Source organism: Taudactylus pleione, unplaced genomic scaffold, assembly GCF_031769625.1.
Source record: "Taudactylus pleione unplaced genomic scaffold, aTauple2 ptg000219l, whole genome shotgun sequence".
Classification (NCBI taxonomy): Eukaryota; Metazoa; Chordata; class Amphibia; order Anura; family Myobatrachidae; genus Taudactylus; species Taudactylus pleione.
The window spans coordinates 1,372,761-1,393,436 of NW_028284621.1; the positions used below are offsets into that span (position 1 = coordinate 1,372,761).

At 48.0% G+C, this 20,676-nt stretch overlaps 1 protein-coding gene across 1 annotated transcript; it reads left to right on the forward strand.

The window, feature by feature from the left end:
* Positions 1-15,986: 15,986 nt before the first annotated feature.
* LOC148517335 (uncharacterized) lies at positions 15,987-20,010 on the forward strand. The gene is given in 2 exon segments (XM_088478830.1): positions 15,987-16,743; positions 19,955-20,010. Coding segments are annotated over 2 exon segments (813 nt in total).
* The last annotated feature ends 666 nt before the right edge of the window (positions 20,011-20,676 follow it).

Here is a 20,676-nt window from a genome sequence, read left to right on the forward strand (position 1 = left end):
TTCCCGCCTGACTCGGATCTGAAATCGAGGCAAAACGTCATCTTCCCGCCTTCCGAGTCTCGCGGGTTTTGGATCCTATATAAGGTACACACGTCGGCGCCATTTTCTCACTCGGCTGTGGACAGTGAAGAGGGAGGGTGGGAGTTAGGGCTGTGTAGTGTAGTGTAGTGTAGTGCTGCTGTTGTCCACTACTTCAAAGTCCATAGGGGCTGGCTGTGTTGTGCTGTGCTGCTGTTGTTAATAGGGGCTGTGTCCACTACTTCAAAGTCCATAGGGGCTGGCTGGACTGTGTTGTGCAGTCAGTTCTCCATAGGGGCTGTGTCCACTCCAAAGTCCTGTGCAGTGTCCCAGTCCTAAAGGAGTGCTGTAGTGTTGTCCAGGGGGTGCTCTGTCCATCAGGGGTGCTCCCCCCAAGTGCTAAAAAAATAATATATTTTCTGTGTTTGTGAATTGTGTGCGCAGTAGCCGCACGTGCATCAACAAAGTAGTGCCAAGCGTGCGCCTGTGTCATAAGTAAAGGGCCGGCTGGCTTGACCGTTAAGGGTGCTGTAACCCCCGAAAGTACACTCCAGTCCAAACCAAAAAAAAAATTATTTTCTGTGTTTGTGAATTGTGTGCGCAGTAGCCGCACGTGCATCAACAAAGTAGTGCCAAGCGTGCGCCTGTGTCATAAGTAAAGGGCCGGCTGGCTTGACCGTTAAGGGTGCTGTAACCCCCGAAAGTACACTCCAGTCCAAACCAAAAAAAAAATTATTTTCTGTGTTTGTGAATTGTGTGCGCAGTAGCCGCACGTGCATCAACAAAGTAGTGCCAAGCGTGCGCCTGTGTCATAAGTAAAGGGCCGGCTGGCTTGACCGTTAAGGGTGCTGTAACCCCCGAAAGTACACTCCAGTCCAAACCAAAAAAAATATTATTTTCTGTGTTTGTGAATTGTGTGCGCAGTAGTCGCACGTGCATCAACAAAGTAGTGCCAAGCGTGCGCCTGTGTCATAAGTAAAGGGCCGGCTGGCTTGACCGTTAAAGGGTGCTGTAACCCCCAAGTACACTCCAGTCCAAACCAAAAAAAAAATTATTTTCTGTGTTTGTGAATTGTGTGCGCAGTAGCCGCACGTGCATCAACAAAGTAGTGCCAAGCGTGCGCCTGTGTCATAAGTAAAGGGCCGGCTGGCTTGACCGTTAAGGGTGCTGTAACCCCCGAAAGTACACTCCAGTCCAAACCAAAAAAAAAATTATTTTCTGTGTTTGTGAATTGTGTGCGCAGTAGCCGCACGTGCATCAACAAAGTAGTGCCAAGCGTGCGCCTGTGTCATAAGTAAAGGGCCGGCTGGCTTGACCGTTAAAGGGTGCTGTAACCCCCGAAAGTACACTCCAGTCCTAACCAAAAAAAAATTATTTTCTGTGTTTGTGAATTGTGTGCGCAGTAGCCGCACGTGCATCAACAAAGTAGTGCCAAGAGTGCGCCTGTGTCATAAGTAAAGGGCCGGCTGGCTTGACCGTTAAGGGTGCTGTAACCCCCGAAAGTACACTCCAGTCCAAACCAAAAAAAAAATTATTTTCTGTGTTTGTGAATTGTGTGCGCAGTAGCCGCACGTGCATCAACAAAGTAGTGCCAAGCGTGCGCCTGTGTCATAAGTAAAGGGCCGGCTGGCTTGACCGTTAAGGGTGCTGTAACCCCCGAAAGTACACTCCAGTCCAAACCAAAAAAAAATTATTTTCTGTGTTTGTGAATTGTGTGCGCAGTAGCCGCACGTGCATCAACAAAGTAGTGCCAAGCGTGCGCCTGTGTCATAAGTAAAGGGCCGGCTGGCTTGACCGTTAAGGGTGCTGTAACCCCCGAAAGTACACTCCAGTCCAAACCAAAAAAAAAATTATTTTCTGTGTTTGTGAATTGTGTGCGCAGTAGCCACACGTGCATCAACAAAGTAGTGCCAAGCGTGCGCCTGTGTCATAAGTAAAGGGCCGGCTGGCTTGACCGTTAAGGGTGCTGTAACCCCCGAAAGTACACTCCAGTCCAAACCAAAAAAAAAATTATTTTCTGTGTTTGTGAATTGTGTGCGCAGTAGCCACACGTGCATCAACAAAGTAGTGCCAAGCGTGCGCCTGTGTCATAAGTAAAGGGCCGGCTGGCTTGACCGTTAAGGGTGCTGTAACCCCCGAAAGTACACTCCAGTCCAAACCAAAAAAAAAATTATTTTCTGTGTTTGTGAATTGTGTGCGCAGTAGCCGCACGTGCATCAACAAAGTAGTGCCAAGCGTGCGCCTGTGTCATAAGTAAAGGGCCGGCTGGCTTGACCGTTAAGGGTGCTGTAACCCCCGAAAGTACACTCCAGTCCAAACCCAAAAAAAAATTATTTTCTGTGTTTGTGAATTGTGTGCGCAGTAGCCGCACGTGCATCAACAAAGTAGTGCCAAGCGTGCGCCTGTGTCATAAGTAAAGGGCCGGCTGGCTTGACCGTTAAAGGGTGCTGTAACCCCCGAAAGTACACTCCAGTCCAAACCAAAAAAAAATTATTTTCTGTGTTTGTGAATTGTGTGCGCAGTAGCCGCACGTGCATCAACAAAGTAGTGCCAAGAGTGCGCCTGTGTCATAAGTAAAGGGCCGGCTGGCTTGACCGTTAAAGGGTGCTGTAACCCCCGAAAGTACACTCCAGGCCAAACCAAAAAAAAATTATTTTCTGTGTTTGTGAATTGTGTGCGCAGTAGCCGCACGTGCATCAACAAAGTAGTGCCAAGAGTGCGCCTGTGTCATAAGTAAAGGGCCGGCTGGCTTGACCGTTAAAGGGTGCTGTAACCCACAAAGTACACTCCAGTCCAAACCAAAAAAAAAATTATTTTCTGTGTTTAGCCGCACGTATATATCAAATCGATATAACATAAATGGAGGACCAAACTTTCTCCGATAAAAATAAAATAGAGAAAGATCAAGAACCACTTCCTCCTAGTGCTGAAGCTGCTGCCACTAGTCATGACATAGACGATAACATGCCATCAACGTCGTCTGCCAAGGCCGATGCCCAATGTCATAGTAGAGGGCACATACAATCCCAAATGGCAAAGTTCAGGAAAATGACCTTGAAAAAGACATTTAAATCAGCTGAAGAGAAACGTAAACTTGCCAATATGCCATTTACGACACGGAGTGGCAAGGAACGGCTAAGGTCGATCCCTAGTATGTTCATGACTAGTGGTTCAGCTTCACATGACGATGGAAGCCCTCCTCCCACTAAAAAAATCAAAAGAGTTAAGCTGGCAAAAGCACAGCGAAGAACTGTGCTTTCTAAGAAGATATCACAAATCCCCAAGGAGAGTCCAAGTGTGGTGGTGGTTGCGATGCCTGACCTTCCCAGCACTGGACGGGAAGAGGTGGCTCTTTCCACCATTTGCATGCCCCCTGCAAGTGCTGAAAGGAGCACCCACAGTCCACTTGCTGATATGCAAATTGAAGATGTCACTGTTGAAGTACAACAGGATGAGGATACTGGTGTAGCTGGCGCTGAGGAGGAAGTTGGCGAGGAGGATTCTGATGGTGATGTGGTTTGTTTAAATCAGGCTCCGGGGGAGACAGTTGTTGTCCGTGGGATGAAAAAGCCCATCACGGTCATGCCTGGGCAGAAGACCAAACATTCCACCTCTTTGGTCTGGCAATATTTCTATCCAAATCCGGACAACAACTGTCTTGCCATATGTACCATATGTAAAGGTGAAATAAGTAGGGGTAGGGACGTCAACCACCTAGGAACATCCTCCCTTATACGGCACCTGCAGCGCGTTCATAAAAAGTTACTGTCAAGTTCAGAAACTTTGGCTAAGACCGTAAGCAGTCCAGGGACACCTAAATCCCGTTGTCCTGTTGTATCCAAGCGCCTGCAAACCACACCGTCAACTCCCTCCTCGTCAATTTCCTCCTTAGTCAGGATCGGAAGTAGTCCTGCAGGCCATGTCACTGGCATGACTGACTCTCCTATCCGGGATTCCTCTGGAGGATCCTGCATTGCTACGCCTACTGCTGCCGCTGCTGCTGTTGCTGCTGCTGGGAGTCGTTCATCATCCCAGAGAGGAAGTAGGAACACCACTACTTTTACTAAACAATTGACCCTCCAACAGTCCTTAGCGAGGAGGATGAAGTACGACAGCAGTCATCCTGAAGCAAAACGTATAACTGAGGCCTTGACTGCTATGTTGGTGTTAGACGTGCGTCCGGTATCCGCCATTAGTGCAGTGGGATTTAGACAATTGATGGAGGTAGTGTGTCCCCGGTTCCAAATACCGTCTAGATTCCACTTCACTAGGCAGGCGATACCGAGACTGTACAGAAACGTCAGAAAAAGTGTCCTCAGTGTCCTGAAAAATGCCGTTGTACACAATGTCCACTTAACCACGGACATGTGGACAAGTGGAACAGGGCAGACTAAGGACTATATGACTGTGACAGCCCACTGGGTAGATGTATCACCTTACGCAGCAACAGCAGCAGCGTCACCAGTAGCAGCATCTCAGAAACGCCAGCTCGTTACAAGGCAGGCTACGCTGTGTATCACCGGTTTCAGTAAGAGGCACACCGCCGACAACCTCTTAGAGAAACTGAGGGAAATCATCGCCCAGTGGCTTACCCCACTTAGACTCTCCTGGGGATTTGTGATATCTGACAACGCCACCAATATTGTGCGGGCATTACATCTGGGCAAATTCCAGCACGTCCCATGTTTTGCTCACACAATAAACTTGGTGGTGCAGAATTTTCTGAAAAGCGACAGGGGCGTGCAGGAGACGCTTTGGGTGGCCCGAATAAAATTTCTGGCCACTTTCGCCATTCAGCGACTGCGTGCCGAAGACTGGAGCGCCAGCAAACACTCTTGAACCTGCCCCGCCATCACCTGAAGCAAGAGGTTGTGACACGGTGGAACTCAACCCTCTATATGCTTCAGAGGATGGAGGAGCAGCAAAAGGCCATACAAGCCTATACATCCACCTATGACATAGGCAAAGGAGGGGGTATGCACCTGACTCAAGCGCAGTGGAGAATGATTTCCGTGTTGTGCAAGGTTCTCCAGCCCTTCGAACTTGCCACACGTGAAGTCAGTTCAGACACTGCCAGCTTGAGTCAGGTCATTCCCCTCATCAGGCTTTTGCAGAAGCAGCTGGAGAAAGTGAAGGAGGAGCTAAGACGGAGCGATTCCGCTCGGCATGTGGGACTTGTGGATGAAGCCCTTCATTCGCTTTGCCAGGATTCCAGGGTGGTCAATCTGTTGAAATCAGACCACTACATTTTGGCCACCGTGCTCGATCCTAGGTTTAAAGCCTATGTGGTGTCTCTCTTTCCGGCCGACACAAGCCTGCAGAGGTGCAAAGACCTGCTGGTGAACACACTGTCAGCTGAAGCGGAACGTGACACGTCAACAGCTCCTTCTTCATTTTCTCCTGCAACTGGGGCTGCCAGGAAAAAACTTAGGTATCCTAAGCAACCCGCTGGCGGTGATGCAGGACAGGCAGGACCAAGTTTGGACATCTGGTCCGGACTGAAGGACCTGGCAACAATTTCTGACATGTCTACTGTCACTGCATATGATACTGTCACCATTGACAGAATGGTGGAGGATTACATCGGTGACAGCATCCAAGTAGGCATGGCAGACAGTCCATACCTGTACTGGCAGGAAAAAGAGGCAATTTGGAGGCCCCTGTACAAACTGGCTCTATTTTACCTGAGTTGCCCCCCCTCCAGTGTGTACTCCGAAAGAGTGTTTAGTGCAGCCGGGAACCTTGTCAGCGAAAGGCGTAGGAGGTTGCTTCCACAGAATGTGGAGAAGATGATGTTCATCAAAATGAATTATCAGCTCTTCCAGGGAGACCAGCCTCCAGAAGGTACAGAGGGACCTGTGGTGGTGGATTCAAGTGGGGACGAGTTAATACTTTGTGAGGATGAGGATGTACACACTGAAGAGGGTGAGGAATCGGTGGATGAGGAGGATGAGGATGACATCTTGCCTCCATAGAGCCAGTTTGTGCAGGGACACATTAATTGCCAGCTTGTTTTGTGGGGGCCCAAACGAACCAATCATTTCAGCCACAGTTGTGTGGCAGACCCTGGCGCTGAAATGATTGGTTTGTTAAAGTGTGCATGTCCTGTTTATACAACATAAGGGTGGGTGGGAGGGCCCAAGGACAATTCCATCTTGCACCTCTTTTTTTTCTTTGCATTATGTACAGTTTGGGGCCTAGTTTTTCAAACTGCCATCCTGTCTGCCACTGCAGTTTCACGCCTAGATGGGTCACGTGTTTGTGCCGCCCACTCGTGTCGCTTAGCATAGTCATCCAGCTACCTCGGTGCAACGTTTTGGACATAAAAACACTATTGTGAGGTGTGAGGTGTTCAGAATAGACTGGAAATGAGTGGAAATTAAGGTTATTGAGGTTAATAATAGCATAGGAGCAGAAAAACCTACAAATTCTGTGATTTTAGCTGTTTTTATGCTTTTTTAAAAAAAAATACAGATCCAAAACACAAAACCCAGAACCCAAAACACGGAAGGGTGGTTTTGGCAAAACCAATCCAGATCCAAAACACGAAGAAAGATCCAGATCCAAAACCAAAACACAAAACACGAAAAGTGGCCGGTGCACACCCCTACTCCTAACACTGCTTAGTAAATAGACCCCTGAGACTCATTTTATTGTCCCAGGACCAGATTAACAAAGGGACACATGGAGCACCATCTCCAGGCCTCCACATAAAAATAGGCTCATCATCATGGCAGTATTTTGACGACCAGCTGCCTATCCGGCAACACAACTGACCATAAATCATAATTATTCAAATTATATTTCTCGTTTTCTCACGAAATGATCCAATTATTTTTTTTGAATGTGCTTAAGGAGACGTTGGTGCTGACAGTGTAGGTGTACAACCCTGCATGGTTATGGCCACACCCACAGAGGACTTGGCACAGCTCCACCCCTTCTCAGGATAGGCCCTTGAACATTTTCAGACCCAGGCCCATGTAGCCCTTATCCAGTCCTATTGCCCCTTGCACTTAGAGCTGTAACAGGGATTGAGAGGATGTAGCAGGGATTGGAGTACCCATGTAAGCTTACTCAAAGTACTGTATAGTTAGGGGTTTATGCATGAAGTGTCAGGGTGTAAAAAACCAACACTCTTCAGCCCTAGGCCCCAATATGGGCCTGGGGCTGGAAATGTTCAAGGGACTATACTGAGAAGGGGAGGAGAGGATTGAGTGAAGAGCAGGAATTATTGCACTGCATAAAAAAACAATTAGACATCTAACAGACAATACAAAGGGTTACTAAGGAGAAAAAAAAATGAATATGCAAATAAAACAGAAAAAACATTAGCAGAGTATAGTGAAGGAAGTTAATAGAGGAAAGATACAATTGCAGTAACGGATTAGTGGGAGATCAGATAGTGAGATAGGTCGATGCCACAGTATAGTAAATGTTGTAATGTAGAAGGTACAAATGTTTTTTGTTTTTTTTTTGTTTTCAATGCGACTATATCCGACAAATACTGGGCACCTTCTTTTTCACACTCTGGTTGGATTTACTCCTAATTCTAAGGGGCCCATTTATTAATAATCGCATTTGCAATGTGATCTGCAATATTAGCGCCCATGATCGCATTGCAGTTGCAGTGGGATGTAAAAAGGAGCGTCAGCAGGGCCAGGGGCTCCGAAAGAAGACTACTGAGCATGAACCGAGCTTTGTAAATCTGATGGCATCGCAACCCCATGAGTACTTCATCTGGGGGATACTTAATATTTGTGTGTATCCCCCAAAAACTGCAGTTTTGGGGGGAATATATCATAAATATTAAATGATAAATGGGCCCCTAAATGAGGCTGCTAGTGTGTGATTGTCAAAGCTTCGGCCCACGACTTTCCCATTCATACTTCCTGATTTAAGAGGGACCGTGCCGAGTGAGGAAGGTTGGATGTGCCTCCTGTTCACTGCTGCAATTCTTGACATGGTGCGGCAATGAATGGGTGTTTGGAGAGGAGGTGGCTTCACAAACACCACACCCCCATCATGATGCTGCCATGCCCCCATTGTGATGTGGCCACGCCCCCTCTGCCCTGATTCCTGCATCTGAAGTGTCGGTAGGTACGCATGCAGATGGAGCCGGGTGTCACTTTATCCTGCAATAAAATATTTAGAATGTATTTTCACTCTATGCTGTCTTCCAGTGAGTTATTATACCACACTACTGAATCTTGGAGGCACCCCCCACACCCGACACCACCGTTTGGTTACTAACCAGGGCCCGGGTGTTTACTGTAACTGTGTGAGGGAGGGAATCTGATGCCGGGACTGGATGAATACTGCAGCCAATCAGAAGCCAGCCAGGCATTTCCGTATTCTACCCTTGGACTCCATGGACCATGAAATCGTGAGCATACTTTACCAGGCCCCAGTGCCCCATGAGACAAACCCGTCTCTCCACTCACTTGGTCTACTCACAGGCAAAAACAGTTTTTGTACTTCTGGTTTTTAATTGGCTTGAATGACCGGGTCACAGACCTTCTTCACTAACGTATCTCTATATACATCCCTGGAATCAGCGTGCCGGAAGTTTGACGATTAATGGCAAAACCAAGAGAAAACTTTCATTATATTTTTTCATAAATAAAAATCTTGGGTGTCTGAGGTGAGGTGCTTATATCTCTTTATGGTATAAATGCCCCGACATGGGGCATTAGTATAACGCCCCTGCTTGGATGCATAATAACAGAGTGGCCTAAATATTTAAATTTGATGAAGTCACCGTGTGCAGCAGCCACCCAGAACGCTACACACCACCTTGCGGATGAAACCTTTATGAAGAGATGGTTTGTGATAGACATACTGTACATTTAGTTATTAGCACAGAATTGGGCCAACACTTGCCTGTATCTTTCTTGGAATAGACTCTTATAAATGCTGAATAGAATGTAGTGGAATCTGTTTATTTCACTCTTCATAAATAACATCTTGATGTTGCTTGAGAGATGAACGAGGAGGGAATCTGCTCCTCACTCCCTAGTACTGGCCAAAGTGGCTCAATGATATTTAAGTCTGGTGATTGTGCTGGCCAGGGAAGATGGTGGGGGTCATCTTCATGCTCCTCAAACAAGGGGTCTATGTACTAAGCAGTGTTAGGAGACAGAGTGAAAAGTGATAAGGTGCCAGCAAATCAGCTCCCAACTGTCATTTTTCAAACACAGCCTGTGAGATGGCAGTTGGGAGCTGATTGGCTGGTACCTTATCACTTTCTTATCACTTTTCACTCTGTCTCCTAACACTGCTTAGTAAATAGACCCCCCCAAGACTGAACACTATGATCTGTAATGCACTGACACGGGAGCTACACGGCATAAACAATAGACTAACAACAGCTCAGCACAACTAATGTTCTTGCCATGTAGCCAACACAAATAGCTTCAAGCCCTGCGAATCTGTATTGGACACAGCGGAGTCCGTGTGTGCACCTTTTGCTTAAGTGGCACCTGCGACTTTATGTTAAAACCACTACAAGGCATTCCCTGGTGTACAGCCGCGTGTCTCCATGTGTGAGGACTGAGACGCCCACCTTGAGCATCTGTAGACGCTGTAATACCACTTTGGTGCGTCGTGACCATTTTTGGGGTGTGTATCCACTTACATCTGTGATATCGTATGCCAAAAATATGGCGCCAGCGTCTCAGCTCCCTCGGCCATTCTACGCGAGCATAGGGTTACTCAGATGGTCATGCGCTTTTGTACACCGTTGCAAGGATCTGCAAGGCCGCCGGTCATCATCTCGATACATTTCCAGGTGGCTGTAGCATTAATGTGCTTTCGCACGGCAGCTCCGCGCTAACTCGCAGTTGACAAGGCGTTAGCACCCACACCTGAATCAGGCCCTCTGTGCACTAACACTGAGGGACGCTTGCGCTGTGTAACTTTTGAGCGACTTAGACACAAGCGCACATGAAAAACATTGACCATTTGCGTGAATTTCGGCTTAGCGCCGACTCAGTATCAAGCCCCTATTGTTGCGCCCACTTTCTGTAGATTGGCAGATCATTAGCAATGACGTGCAGTATAATGCATTGTGATTTTATCTTACCCAGGGGTGTATCTTCCTTTGGGCCAGGATAGCACTTGCCAAGGGCACCAGCCAGTGGGGGGCACCGGCACCACCCAGCAGTGCCACCTGCGGCCTGTTCTGTCTGTCAAAAGTCTGTGCTGCTACTGATCTCAGGGCCTGATTCAGAGCCGCTCGTAAGCGGCCGCTCGTTCGCTCCGAGCGATGTTTACCCAACTGCGCATGCGTACGGATCGTTATACGCATGCGCGAACCAGTCAGTGCGGTCGAAAATGTATGTGCTCGCAAAATAGCGAATGCCTGATAATTTGAGTGACAGGAGTAGGCGTATGTGGGTGGTAACGGGGGAAGGTGCTTGAAAACGGGGAGTGGAGATCAGAACGCAGGCGTGCTTAAAGGTCAAAACGGGCGTTTTATGGGTGTGCATAATTACAACAGCAGCGTCATTGACCACGTCACTGGGTTATTTTATAGTCAGAATCAGAACTGCTCGCAAGATTGTGGTAGGAAAAACCAACCACAAGAATAGCGAGCAGTTCATACCCTGGTCGATATACTCGATTAATCTAATAAATAGCGGACATGACGTAGGATGGGAGCGGCCAGGGGGCGTATTTTTTCAAAAAACAACCGCAAGTTTTGTTCGCTCGTTCAGACCTAGAGGCGTGAACAGACCGCAAAGAGCGAACGGTTGATTTGGATAGCCACCCCTATTTTCTGGACGAGTGAGCGCTAATTGCGTCCGGCTCTGAATCAGGCCCTCAGTCAGAAGCATTAGCGCTGGAGACCGAGGGAGGGGAGGGTGAGCGCTGCCCGTAGAGCCATCACAGTATCTGTTTACTAACTGCCAACAGGAGGGGGTGCCAGTCCCCTAATTTGCCAGGGGTGCTCGGACCCCTAGATACACCCCTGTTCTTACCATTATTATGATATAATGTATCCGTGTTTGTATGGAAGCTATGAACATTATAAAGTTAACGTACATTCCAATAAGCAACCATGTATAGAGAAAATATTTTGGCATATTCTGAAGCGGTTGTCAAGGGCAGGCAAGCTTTACATACAAAGATACATCAGAGGCTGCTCCAGATCCTGCTCTAAGGTCCTGCATTAATATAACCTCCAGGTCTCTTGTTCTCCCCATAAAGCAATTAGCATACATTTGTAAGCTGTAATATATTGGCTAAATTAATTTTCAGCTGCCTGCTTCCTCTGAAAGGTAATCAGTTTACTCCCAGTGACCTCATCAATCTCTCCGCGCATGGAAGGTACAAAGTGGATGCTTTAAAAGACATAGATTTCAGTCTGTCTATGAGTCAAGTAACTTATATAGCAAATAGCCTCGTTGCGTCCGATGGTCCTCAAAGTGCTGGCTGTAATATTTACTAGCGAGACTCAACGGCGGCACCTCTTGTATTATCCTGCTTTCCAGGCGCAATTCTCCACGCAGTGTTTCTTTTTATTACCATCTTATTCCGTTTATTCACTATATATTCTGTATTACGCAACAGAATGGGATTCCGCCGTCGGCCTATCGACGGTCGGCATTCCGTCCGCCGCCATATAAACTACATCCCATAGAGAAGATACCGAGGACGCCGAGCATTGTGGTAAATTACTCCCCGACAACCTAAGAGACATTTATAAGAGACTCTTCCACTAAATCATTTATCTCAAAATAAGCGTCACCAGTTTTTGAAGCCTGGGTGAAGTTACTGGGCCTCTTTCAGAAGAGGGCGCTGCTGCTTGCGTCTGTTGGCGGAGTCGCGGCCGATAATATGCAGATGCTAGTTTCAGCCCTCCCCCTCGTGTACTAGCATGCTTCTGAAAGTGCAAGCCCTGAGACGCCCACCTTCAGCATCTCTGCACGCTGGTGAATCGCTCTGGTGATTCATGACCCGCAACTATCGGCGCACCATCGGTTGGGCGATTCGCACATGCACCAGCCCTGTGGCTGGTGCAAATTCTCAATCTGAACATGGCCACTGTGGCAGCAGCTGTGCGTCTGAGAGCGCTGCCGCTGACACGTCCGCGAGACTCCCATAACGTGCTCCCGATGAGACTGACTTTTTTTTTTGCCTCACTTCAGGCCACCTCCCAGCCACAGCCCAGGAACGCCCATCACATTACCGATTGATTTCTGATACCGTCTGAGACGATCGCAATAGTACCTTTGTGCGCACACACAGGGTAGCGCAGGCATCGTCTGAGTGTTCACAATGTTTCGGGCATGGGCAGTAGCAAATATTTGCTCAACTACGTGAACTTCAGCATTGTGTTCAATTTGCATCCGACACAGTGGATGCAAACTGGAATCGAGTTTGGTACGTCCACATTTCGATGTACCAAACTCTACTCCATCTGCATATGAATGTTACAATCTGAGCTTTAATGTGGGACTTCAGAGATGTATTGTGTCTTTTGCAGGGATCAGTAGATAGAAGGATGCCACAGTATGTCTCCAGGGTAAAGAGGAAAGGTACTAGGTTCACATGATAAATGAGTTGCAAATGCAGCATTTTGTGTATCTAATTAACGGAGGGTGACGAGGATCAATATGTGCAAAGCAGACCTTCTAAATTTAGAAATAAAGCAGGACTCGGAGCCATAGACACATCTCATGGAATTGTCCCACGAGTAATTAACCTTTAGGTCTCGTTGTTACAGGGAGGTAGAAGGCCAGGAGCAATTGATCATTATGATGTTAGATACTGTGTATAGTAAACGAAAATCTGCTTAAGCAAAACATCTGCTGCCTGGTTAAAAAAGCATTATAAAGCCATAGTTTATTACAAAGAATACAACTATCCTGAACAATAAAGCTTAAAAGCAAAATAGCCCCAAAGGGTGCCCCAGTATAAACCAAGTTGCAATGCAAGTGGTGCAATTGCAATTTCTTTTCAGCTGTGACACTGACAACTTACAGTATTTCTGGTAAAACAACCTGGTGTATTGTCATGATGTCAAACAATCTTTCTCCTTCATCCACTAGGGGACACTGGAGGACTTCAAGACAGTGGGGTATAGACAATGCTGAGAGGAGCTGGCACTTTAAATTTAAATGAAGTGTGACTAGCTCCTCCCCTTTATACCCTCCTATAGGCCAGTATTAGTTTGTGCCCAAGTAGGAGCAGGTCACAAAAAAAGGATCTCTCCTGCTCTTAGGGCTAGGATAGTTTTAATAAATTAGATTTCCTGCATTACTGAGGACAAACAGGCAGTAGCTGCAACTGCCTGTCTGCTACGCGGGACGCTGCCGGAGGGGACCCACTCACAAGTGCATTCACTGAGCCTGGGGTCCCTGACACCTGACACCTCAGTCTTCGGGGGGGGGGCACATGCCACTGCTTGCAGCACGCAGCGCAGACCCCCCACAGTCAGAGCTGCGCCGGCAGCAGCAGGAAGCTCAGAGTCACCAGTCTAAATGTGAGTACAGCTGGCTCCCTGATTAGCAGGGCAGCCAGCTTACATAGGCGGCCCCACAGTCAGATCCGCGCCGGCCGCACAGCCACAGGTGCATCTACTAAGTACAGCTGGCTCCCTGATTAGCAGGGCAGCCAGCTTAGCGCTGACAGAGGTGGCCTCACAGACCTCCCAGAGAGCGCGCTGACGGCAGTACAGCCAGCGCGTCTCTCTCTATGTACAGCTGGCTCCCTGATTAGCAGGGAAGCCAGCTTATGGCTATCAGAGGCGGCTTCTTGTGCGCTCCGGCTCCCTGACTAGCAGGGTAGCCGGGGTTTTCCCGACATTAGGCGGTTTAGCATAATACTGCAGAGGCAGCATATATATATATATATATATATATATATATATATATATATATATATACAAGATATACTGGGAAGCGCCCGTTTACAAAACGGCGCTAGAATGCAGGGGGCGGAGCCTAGCTCCGACTTCCTTCTCCTGCCTCCCATCAGCCCCAGCGTTTCACTGCAGTGTGCTGGCGGCCATTACAAGGAGAGGCAGCGCTGGACAGCCTACGAACCTGTATGTATTACAGCAGAGGTTTAGGCTGATGTAAAGTGAGCATTTTGGAGCATAATAATAATTAAGCCTTTGCCTGGCGTTCTGGCACTGCTAGGAGCGCTGTTGTGGGCAAGTGTGACTCTCTGTACCCCAGTATATTCTGTTTTTTTCTTACCTTGTCACTTAACCTCTTGTGGTTTGTGTGGGGTCTGTATGTAGCATGACTGGCAGGTCTAAAAAAGTTATTTACCTGCAAAAAGTGTGGAAAAAATGTACACAGGGACAGTCTTCTACCTCCAGATTGTGTGACGGTTGTTATACGGATCAGCAATCTGCAGAGATGTCAGAACCACCGTCTTGGACGCAGGTTACAACTGTTATGTCCCCTCTCTTGGCTGAACTGGAGGCTTCTCGCAGAGAAAGAGAGGCTTACAGGTCAGCTACTACAGAGGAACCAGCATGGGCGAGATTCCTAGCTGTTTCTATGGAGGGGATTTCCAAAGCCATGACAATGGCGTCCGCTCCGCAGGTCTCTAAAAAGAGATTGTTACCCTCAGTCCCCCATTGGGATGACCCACAGGAGGAGGATATGCCGGAATTAGAAGAGGGTGAGTATGCCCCAGATTCGCCTAAAGAGCCTCTGGAGTCTGAGGCTGTACCGGTATTGGAGGCAATAGAAGCATTAATTGCTGCAATACGACAGGTATTGCAAATACAGGAAGAAGACTCAGGTCCTGCAAAACAGTCTTTCCCTTCTTAAGAAGCAAAAACAAGCTACGGCTTTCCCTATATCGGAAGAGCTCGATTCACAGCCTGGGAACATCCAGATAAAAAGTTTCAGATATCCCGGCGTTTATTATCATTTTATTCCTTTCCAGCAGATAATAGAAAAGCTTGTGAAACTCCCCCCTACAGTAGAAACATCTGTATTGCGATTGTCAAAAAAGACTACGCTCCCTGCTCCTGGAGTCACGTCATTAAAGGACATGCCCGATCGGAGACTGAAGAGCACTCTTAAGTCCATTTACACCGCGGCAGGGGTGACTCTTCGTCCAGCGATAGTTAGCTGCTGAACTAACAAGGCTATCAAAATTTGGGCTAAGCAATTGGTGGAATTAAAGATCAGCTGCCAGTGGAGGAACTCATTCTGCTAGCAGAACATATAGGTGAAGCGGAAGCTTACCATGGAGAAGCATCTAAGGATGTTTGTTCTATTGCCTCCAGAACTTCAGCTCTGGCAATTTCAGCACGGTTGGCGCTGTGGCTCAAAACTTGGCAGGCTGAGGCAGAATCCAAAAGGGCTGTAAAAGCACTCCCTTCTTTTTGGTGCATAATTAGATAAGTGGATATCTCAGACTACTGGAGGTAAATCCACTTTTCTACCAACTACTGCTCCTCCACTTAGACGATCTTACTCGGGACCTTCATTTCGGGCCCCGGGGTGCTCACATGGTTGTTTCAGAGGAGGATCAACAATGTCCCGTGGTTTCAGAGGTTGGGGTAGAACCGCAGCCACCACAGGCTCAAGTCTACAGGAGGTTAAGTCCACTAAACCCAGTGCATGATGGGCTTCCCTCTCACCTGGGGGACCCCAGAGTGGGAGCGCATCTTCGGGACTTCAGTGAGGTCTGGACGGAAACCTGTGCAGATGCTTGGGTCCGAGATCTAATAATTTGGGGCTACAAGATCCATTTCCAAATGCAACCCCACGAAACATTTTTTTACCACAGGTTTGCCAGTTTCCAACGACAGAAGTGTGGTCTTACAGAAAGCAATAGACAGGCTTCTGTCCATGAAAGTGGTAATCCAAGTCCCCAGTCATCAGAAGGGAAAAGGATTTTACTCCAGTCTTTTTGTCGTTCCGAAGCCGGACGGCTCAATCAAACCCATTCTAAACTTAAAGCATCTCAATCCATACTTACGGATTTTCAGGTTCAAGATGGAGTCTATTCAGTCGGTAATAGCAGGCTTGGAGGAGAGCGAGTTCATGGTATCTCTAGATATCAAGGACGCCTACCTGCACATTCCCATTTGGCCACCTCACCAGGCTTTCCTGAGATTTGCAGTTCGGGATTCACATCTCCAGTTTCAGGCCAGGCCCTTCGGCTATTCTTCGACCCCACGGGTATTCACAAAGGTTATGGCTGTGATGATGAGTCTCCTTCGGAAACAAGGAATCACTATTATTCCATACCTGGACAACCTACTCCTGAAGGCGAAATCCAAGGATCAACTAATACAGGACATCACCGTGACGCACAACCTCCTCATTCGTCATGGATGGATCCTGAATTTTCCAAAATCGCATCTGCAACCGACACAGAGATTGCAGTTTCTAGGAATGATCATGGACACAGTGTCTCAATGGGTGTTCCTTCCCCAGCACAAGATAACTTCCATTTAGGAAATGGTGAGGTAGGTCCTTCGACGTCGGCAGGTTTTGGTTCATGCATGTATCCAACTTCTGGGGAACATGGTGGCAGCCTTCGAGGCTGTCCAGTACGGTCGTTGTCACTCCAGACCTTTTCAGCTAGATCTCCTATCACAATGGTCGGGATCCCACCTGTTTCTTCACAAAAGAGTCAGGTTACAACCCAAGACTCGGATTTCCCTACTGTGGTGGCTAAACTCAGTTCACCTTGCGGAGGGAAAGAGATTTGGAGAGTGGAATTGGACGCTTCTTACCACGGATGCGAGTCTAAGAGGCTGGGGGGCAGTAGTTCTGGAGCATCACTTCCAGGGACGCTGGACAGCACAGGAATCGAGTCTTCCAATCAACATATTGGAGTTAAGAGCAGTTTTCTATGCATTACAGACAGCAGCTCACTTTCTGAAGGGCCGAGCAGTCAGGGTCCAGTCCGACAATGCCACAGCAGTGGCATACATGAACAAACAAGGAGGCACCAGAAGTCGTGCGGCCATGAAGGAAGTCAGCCGCATTCTTATATGGGTGGAAAGCTACGCAAGTTCGATTTCAGCAATCTTCATACCGGGCGTCGAAAATTGAGTGGCAGATTACCTCAGCTGTCAGGATGTTCATCCAGGAGAATGGGCTCTACATCCACAGGTGTTTCAGCAGCTGGTCCAATGGTGGGGTCTTCCGCAGGTCGACCTCATGGCATCCAGGCAGAACCATCAACTGCCCCTTTTCTGCTCTTGAACAATTCATTTATCTGTTTCCTCCATTTCCCCTTCTCCCTCGAATCCTTCAACACATCAAGAGGGAACAGGCCAAGGTCCTGCTGATAGCTCCAGACTGGCCTTGCAGAGCTTGGTACGCCAACATTCAGTTAATGTTGTTAGACAATCCATGGCCCTTACCACTCAGAGAGGATCTGCTCCTTCAGGGTCCTTTAGTCTATCCAAACTTAAAGCAGCTACGTTTGACGGCGTGGTTGTTGAAAGGGCCATCTTAAGACATAAAGGGATACCTTCCAGGGTGATTCCTATGATGTTTAGAGCCAGGAAGGAAGCTACTTCCAAGCATTACCATCGTATTGGGCATATGTAGCCTGGTGCGAACGTAGAGTTTTGCCTTCTACGGAGTTCAGTCTTCCCAGATTTCTGCTTTTTCTGCAAGCAGGTCTCTCAGCGGGCCTTCGGTTGGGATCTCTGAAGGTACAAATTTCAGCACTCTTGGATTTCTTCCAAAATAAATTGGCCTTATTACCGGTCGTGCAGACTTTTCTGCAGGGTGTGGTTAGATTGCAACCACCCTTTGTTCCTCCTACAGTTCCATGGGACTTGGACTTCATCCTGTCTTTCTTGCAGTCTTCGCTGTTCGAGCCTTTTGAGTCGGTGGAATTGAAGTATCTTTCATTTAAGGTAATACTTCTGCTGGCTCTAGCTTCCGCCAGGAGGGTGTCAGAGCTGGGAGCTTTATCATGTCATCCACCATATTTGGTATTTCATGAGGATAGAGCTGAGCTATGCACCAGAATGGATTTTCTGCCTAAGGTGGTTTCGGCCTTCCACATCAATCAACCTATTGTGGTTCCGGTTCTTCCACAGGATTCTCCTTTTTCTAGATCCTTGGATGTGGTTAGAGCTCTTTGCATATATGTAGACATGGTGGCAGCCGTTCGCAAGACAGATACTCTCTTTGTTTTGTATGATGCTGCTCGTCCGGGTTGGCCAGCTTCCAAACAGACACTGGCTCGATGGATTCGTCTGACCATCCAACAGGCATATATGGCCTCGTCTAGAGAACCTCCATCTTCCATTACCGCACTTTCCACTCGCTCAGTGGGTGCCTCGTGGGCGGCTGCTCGAGGCGTTTCTATGGAATCTCTATGCCGGGCAGCTACTTGGTCGGGCTGGCATACTTTTGTTCGGTTTTACAGATTTGACACCTTTGCGACCTCTGCAGCGCAGTATGGTCGTTCTGTCTTTCAGGGTTCTCAGTGCTTTCCCACCCGTGATGGGAGCTCTGGGACGTCCCCACTGTCTTGAAGTCCTCCAGTGTCCCCTAGTGGATGAAGGAGAAAACAGGATTTTGGTACTTACCGATAAATCCCTTTCTCCGATTCCACAGGGGACACTGGACGCCCACCCTGCGCTGTTCTTCCTGCCACACCTGTTATGCCTGTTGGCGACATGTTTGTTGTCTAGGGTGATGTTATGAATGTTAGAGACTTGTTTGTCGTCTCTTATTTCATTCTATTTTCCTTTGTTTTCAACTTTCATTTGTTTTGTGTACATTCTACTCTTTTTCTGTCAATCTTTTTTCTCAGCTCCCCTCGGGCATGGTTCTAATACTGGCCTATAGGGGGGTATAGCGGGGAGGAGCTAGTCATACTAAATTTAAATTTAAAGTGCCAGCTCCACTCAGCACCGTCTATACCCCACTGTCCTGAAGTCCTCCAGTGTCCCCTGTGGAATCGGAGAAAGGGATTTATCGGTAAGTACCAAAATCCTGTTTTACGCACATACAATTTTCTATGGCGATCCCTAGCATTCAATTAACACAGATCTGATCTGTATATCTGTAGGTCAGCTTGTCCAGCATCACTTGTCCTCTCCACAGAAAAACATTACCTTTATAAACCCTAAGCCAGGGCCGTAACTAGGGTAGTGTGACCAGTGCCATGGCACAGGGCACTGCAGGGCAGGGGACGCTGTATGTGCCTGTCACTTTTCCTTTTTATTATCATTCTCACTTGTAGCTGCCTCTTCTTTTATCCCCAGCATCTCCTGGCCTCCACTATCTCCTCCCTGGCCCTTCCCCATGAGGCCATGGACCTTTTCAGGTGCACTATCTTATGTCCCTATTTAAAAAATGGTGGGGGCTGGGCGCCAATGCTCTATCTGGCACAGGGCACCAAAAAGTCTACTTACGGCTCTGCCCTAAGCTCCATCCCAACTGTAATTGGCTGGTCTTAAACCCAAGTCCTGAGTCTGGCAGGGGGTATACTGGCTGCTTTTGAATGTAGCACACAAATACTGGGTAACTTTATTTCATTTGTGCCTTATCTCCCAGAGACTTCCAAATTTCAAATAGCCCTCCCAGTCTAATGGGAAGAGCCACACACTCTCTGGGATATCCCAGATCGGAGAATGCTTTATTTGACATTATGATTCTGAATTGTGCTAGTAAGTGGCCCCTCTCAACTTAAATCCATTTGCACAGTCACGAGCAGTATAAAATGATCTTGCCAAGGTGTAGAATTGCCCCTTCTAGGTGGATTTACATTAAATCTAGACGACACGTAAAATGGGCAGAATCTTACTACACCTAAAACGCAGTGAGAAGCTGCTTGTTCCATAACATTCTAAATAATTACCTACCTGCGTCATAATGGCACAAATATGCAGCGAACAAAGCGCGGTGCTTACATAAGTATATGGGCATGTAAACCGAGCACTATTACACTGACCCTGTTCATTTTTCTATTTTGCTCATTTCAGCCTCATTGGTCCTTCCTGACAGTAAGGGGAAACTGAAGCTGAAATCAGAAATATAGCACAATGGTCAGGGTGGATGTGATAGCGATTGGTGGTGATCTTTTAATTGGCTCACCCGCCCTCCTGTACTACAGTGATCGGATTCGGGCGGATGGACCGTGACCATGTTTAATATTGGTGTGAAGATGTAGGACATGAACCATTTGATCATATATATAGAGACACAGGACTTCATTCAGAGTCGGTCGCAAGCGCCGATGCGTTCGTAACCGACTCGATGGTTAGTCCTGCACATGCGCAGCGGCCGCACTGCACGTGCGCAAGCCCCGGAGCGACAGAGAAACTTTCTCGCTCCGGAGCTCGTTACCAAAGGGGCGGCTGCCGATGTTGATCGACAGCTCGCCCCGATTGATAGGCAGGCCGGGGGGGTGGTTTCCAAACCGGAGGCGTTCCTTAACGAACGCCTACCATTCTGTGGGCAGCCGCATTGACATCATCAGTGATGGCAGTGGGGAGCTTCCTGCTCCATCAGAGCAGAATGCTCCCTGGGGCTTGCAGTTGCCGAGACCCAACCTTAGGGTCTCCTCGCAAGCCCCGATGGTCGCGCTGGTGATCACCAGCGCGACCATCAACCTGGTCGGCCGTTAAGCTGTGGGTGGTGACCCACAGCTTAGCTAGCAACCAGGAGGCCACACTTCAAAAATGAAGCGGCCGCCGTCATTCAG